Raw genomic sequence first — 5,087 nt, 5'->3', positions numbered from 1 at the left:
GAATAATTTTGCAGTGTAGAATGAAATGCAACACACAAAGTGACCTGCCCCAAAAACCCATAGTTCATAAATGAAGATGGAACACATTCAAAAGCAGTTTGGGCAAAAATCTCTAAATATGCAAACATGATATCTTTACAAAGTATCAGAACCAGTAACTTTTGAATGTTCCAAAATTTGATATTTCTAAATGTACCGAATATGAAAAGCACAAAAAATGGTCTGAATTTTATCACATCATTCATTATATGAACCATGCATTTAGATCATCATCACCATCCATGCCTTATAGCAACTATATGGGGTCGCCTACATGAATCCTGTTTCACCAATCCGTTCTATTCAGATTTGGTTAGTTATCCATTGAGAAACACTTGCATGTGAAAGGCAAGATTTGCCAAGTAAATATCATCCAAACAGAATTACTAACCTATTTTTTCGGATGTTCTCGTGATTGAATCCACAGCCATAGAAGTAAATCTTAACTACATATTCAAGAAAATTAACAGTGGGAAAAAATAGAGTCATAGGTAAAACCTTAAAAGCAACAAATTGACTACAGATACTCATACTGCAAATAAACAATAAAGAACCAACTCATTCATACACAAAACCCAGATTTATTTTTTAACCTTACAAACTCCAGTCTCCAGAACTATTGAGGTCAATCTCTAAAATGGCAGCTACTCATATTCTAGTTAGTTGAAGACAGAATCCTCCTCTTGAACAACACAATCCTACTGTATTATCTATACCTATGAGGTCAACCTTACCTATATTTTCTCTTCCTCCTGTATATGGACTATGAAGTTCACACCTGCTGTGACACTGCATTATCTTGTGATCTCCCAATGAAAGACAGGCATATGATTCCCTCTTATTTAGATTCAAGACGCCAAAGTGATCTGATTTTCGTTTATTGGCTGGCATCCCTGTGTTTCATTGGAAGTTGCAAGATGTGAACTCATGTATATGTATGCTTCATTTGGCTCACTTAAAGTGACTTCAATAGATAAATAGGTCAGTAAATTCTTTCAAACCTGATGCTTGCCCAGCAAACTCTCCCATTTGCTCTTCTCCCAAAATCCTAACACTGGTAGAAGGTCAGCTTCTGTAGTTGCCTTTTCCTTGACCGCAGACTCTTTATCTCCATGATACAACCATGTCCTCCCTCACGCCCTCCCTTTCTCATGGAGAATGGGCCAGTCAAAGTTACAATTAGACATTCAGGGCGTGCTCTCAATTGTTGTAATTTTTCACCACAAAATACAGAAGCCATTTGCCACTGTAGTATTTCATTTGAGCTTGTGGAAAAATGTCTGTTGCTAGTAGACTCAACCCTAAAAGCTTTGGAAGCCTTATTTTTCTAACTTCTAAATAGTCTCTTAATTCAAGGACCACCACAATTGTTAATGGTTTCTGCATATTGCGTCAGCCTTTTATTGAAAAAGAAGCTTCCAGTCTTATATTGAGAGAGAAAAAAATAAATAAACAAACAAATTAAATGACTCACAGTACCTTTTATTCTTTTGCCATAGGCTAGTCAACGCACTATAGATGAGAACCCAATTAGATGACCACCATTAGATTCTGTAAAAGGGAAGTGATATTGCAAAATGGATTCATACACAACCCAGTTGATTGAAGTCACAATTAAGCGGCAGAATAAAGTATTACGTTACATTCGCACATTCTGAATTTGGTACTATTATGTTAAACTTGACTATATAGCCTATATTTCATCTCAAATAGGGGGCTGCAACTAACTAGAAGATCAAATTGTTTAGCGGGAGGGGAACGGATTGAAACCGCTTTCAGCCATAGCCTTGAGAGGTCGAAAGAGTGGTTGGGGGAGGTTATTCCAATCGAACCAGTCCCATCCATCACATTTGTTGGGCTCGAGGTTTTGAGGAACTTGGCTGGGATCTTTCAAGACTGCACGAATGAATATGGTAACATAATGAGAGGGCTTTGCTTCTTCCAAGAAGAGGTTGTTGGTTACTGTTAGGTACTCCATCTTCTTGATGTCTAGACCAGTTTCTTCCTTCACCTCCCTTGCTGCACAGTCCTCGAAACTCTCACCTGAACATACAATTTGAGATAGAACCCAAGAATCAAAAATCAAAATGGTTGGAAACTGCTGAGCTCTTGGGCCCTGGAGCTCACTTGTGAGTAATGAAGGCATTTCACTCTGCAGATTCTCCAGTGCTTTTGCTCTGGCATGGTGGATTAGGAAAAGACTCAGGCCAGTTTACTCAGAATAAGAAAAGACCAGGCACAAGGGAGTGTAAAAACTAAAAACCACTGGTCCACCAAGATCGCATTCACATAAGCGTTGGCCAATAGGATACCCGCAGACTATCGGAAGTCGGACGTTTGGGAGGGCGGAGTTGAAGCTTGAGGCATTCAACTAAGCTGGCTGGTTCAGCTGCTTTGAAGTGCTCCAGATAAGCTATTCAAAGAAGCTGAACCTGAGAAGCGGACAACTTATAGGCTGACCGTGTAGGGGTCCATTTCAGAAAGTCAGAAGCAGCTACGCTTCAGCCCTCCCAAACCCAAACGGGCATGCTAACACTCCGGCGAGGCGCAAGGTCGTATATGAAGGGGAACCAAGCAATGGAAGAAAGAAGAAGAATAAGAAGAAAACTGACCGAACTCGAGATGGCCACCAGGGAGCGCGAAAGTGGAGTCGCCAATGGAGGAGCGCCGCCTACCCAAGAGCACGGTTTTCCCATTCATCACGAACACTACCACCGCTACTCTGGGCGCTGGTGCACTACTGCCTGCCATAGATGGATGGAACCGACTGCCGCTTCACCTTCCTCCACCCCTGAGTTTGTGAATCCCAGCCCGGCAGCCCCTGCCTTCTTTCCCTCTACTGAAAAATGAACATTTCCTTTAAAGCCCTCCTACGCCTTCCTAGTGCCTACGTTTACTGGGGGTTTCTTGGGCTGCACGCTACGACTCTACCGGGAAAATCTTGGCTGCTCACGCAGTCACACCGGCACACCCCACTCCCGCCCATGCCACGTCAAGATACTAACGGTGGCTGTGTCCCTCCGTTAACTCGCTGTTTGCCCAACTCTTACGGCCTCTTCGCCCCCTCTCCCCGCCAAGAGACGGAGCCCATAGGCATGCTTATGCTATGCTCCTTTGTTCCAACTTCCAACGGAATGTACATTTGGACGACACATCTGATAGAGGATCATTTGACCCGATCCCTTGAGACAATGTGACGTCGACCTGATTCAGCATGAGTAACAACTCAATGCCACAGTCTCACTGTGACTAAGTAACGAGCCTACAGGATAGCTCAGTACGCCATAGCTCGCTATAGGGGGAACTCTTTACAACGCAAGCTCGAGGTCTCCCAAGCTACTGAAAGGGAATACTTCAAGACTATCCCAACTCACGAGTTAGGGTAACCAACTCGTTTCAACACTTAGGCAGAAAAGACTGCCCCAAAGACAATTTCGATGATGATCACCTCGAAGTACCCCTGGAAGCTCGCTACGAAGTAGCTCGCGACAAGATAGCTCGTTGCACGATAGAGTAGCTCGCGACTAAGCGACGCGATGCTCTCAAGAAGCTTCTATCTGACAAGACCGTACCCTTTAGACTGCGCCACGTCTCTTGACTGACGGCGCAGTCCCTGCCCATTCGACAGACTGTACCCACGTCTCTCGACAGATGGTGGCGTGCCTATCCTCCCGGGATGTGTCACCCATCCAATTGGGTAGTACCCTGCAACGGTTACCTGCGCAGCCCTGGCATGTAATGGCTACAGTAGAAGCTCAGTGGCGGTTGCGCCCGATTTGACAAAGAACGCCCCTATAAGAGCTCCTTAGTCGAAGGGGAGAGGGATCTCTGGTCAAATCTGATTTTGAGTCATCTTACTTGCTCTCGAGCTAATATTGAGAATTCAGTGATCTAGCGCGACCTACACTCTTAGCCTCTTTACACTCTTTACTTTCTCCCCCAGCGTTCTAACTTAAGATTCGGAGTATTCCGACCGGACAAATCCCCCAAGAATCCTTCACCTTCTTCTTCTCAAGTGTCGTCCGTTGCCAACTAAGAGTCAGTCAGCCACCAGATAGGAGTGCCCGAATCGTGCCGCATCATTTGGCGTTGTTTGTGGGAAACACTTCAAGAAGCCTTCCTCTAAGCTTTTACAGTTTCCTTTTCTGAAAACTCAGCATTCATGGCTTCCTCCAGCAACGTCAGACGTGGTGCCAGCCAGAACGCTTTTGGGGAGCAGCCCCAACTTCCTACTGTTTGTATTGGGCAGTTCACCATCCCCCTCTCCATGGATGGAGTTCCTAGTTTGAACGTGACTCTCACAGTGGCACCCGCAGTCGCTCCACTCCTTTCCACAGTTGGAGCAACCTTTGTTGAACCCTCGGTTGTGCCCCCAGCAGCCAAACCGAACCAATTGGAGGATTTAATGTAGTGCATGCGAGCCATGCAAGCTCAAATGCAACAATTTCAACAATTCCAATTCTATCAACAACACGTGCTGCACCAGGTTTTCCAATACCAGTATCAGCAGCAATTTCCCTCTTTGCCTTAGGCCTGATCGTCGCTTCCCCCTCGGCATCCAGCCATGAAGCAAACCAAGCCCTCCCGCCGAAGTGAGCGACCTCGTCGAGGAAAGGCCTTCCAGGCCCAGGATCCCGCCAAGAGCCAAGCCTCTTCCCATAACCAGAAGGAAAGGCCAGCCACCCCCGCCTCGCAGCCTGTGGGCAGGTTAGGGGCCTCCCAGCCAACAAGCCTGTATCACCCCGGCCTTCGCAGTTTGAGCTCCCGCTTACAGAGAATCCATTCGAGGTCTTGGTCGCAAACTATAGGCAGGGCCCTTCATTTCAGAGCCACCACCAACAGTCTGGGCCTGTCGAGCTTGGCAACACTGAAGCATCAAGCACCAACGTCGAGCCAGCAAAGTAGTAGCAAAGATGTCGGCGAGCTTGCCGTACTGCTACCCGAGTCTCTCCCGAGCTCAAAGGAAAAGAGGAGGTATGCTCAGGTGAAGTGAAAGCTACCCCTCTCCTCTCAGTTTCTTCCCCATTATCTCTAGGACTCCTTGTTGT

The 5,087-nt window shown here is 46.1% G+C and overlaps 1 protein-coding gene across 1 annotated transcript; it reads right to left on the bottom strand.

Annotated features, from left to right (window-relative positions):
- Nucleotides 1-1,588: 1,588 nt before the first annotated feature.
- On the bottom strand, nucleotides 1,589-2,892 carry NUDX1 (nudix hydrolase 1). The gene is made up of 2 exons (XM_088985146.1): nucleotides 2,652-2,892; nucleotides 1,589-2,082 (listed from the first exon to the last, which is right to left on the bottom strand). The coding sequence occupies exons 1-2, from the start codon at nucleotides 2,788-2,790 to the stop codon at nucleotides 1,784-1,786; spliced, it is 438 nt and encodes a 145-aa protein (XP_088841272.1). The 5' UTR covers nucleotides 2,791-2,892; the 3' UTR covers nucleotides 1,589-1,783.
- Nucleotides 2,893-5,087: the final 2,195 nt, after the last annotated feature.

Source organism: Nelumbo lutea, chromosome 4 (assembly GCF_056320005.1).
Source record: "Nelumbo lutea isolate HS-2025 chromosome 4, American lotus-T2T, whole genome shotgun sequence".
Lineage (NCBI taxonomy): Eukaryota > Viridiplantae > Streptophyta > Magnoliopsida > Proteales > Nelumbonaceae > Nelumbo > Nelumbo lutea.
Note: the sequence above shows the minus strand (reverse complement) of the source record. Positions and strands in the feature narration are given on the sequence as shown.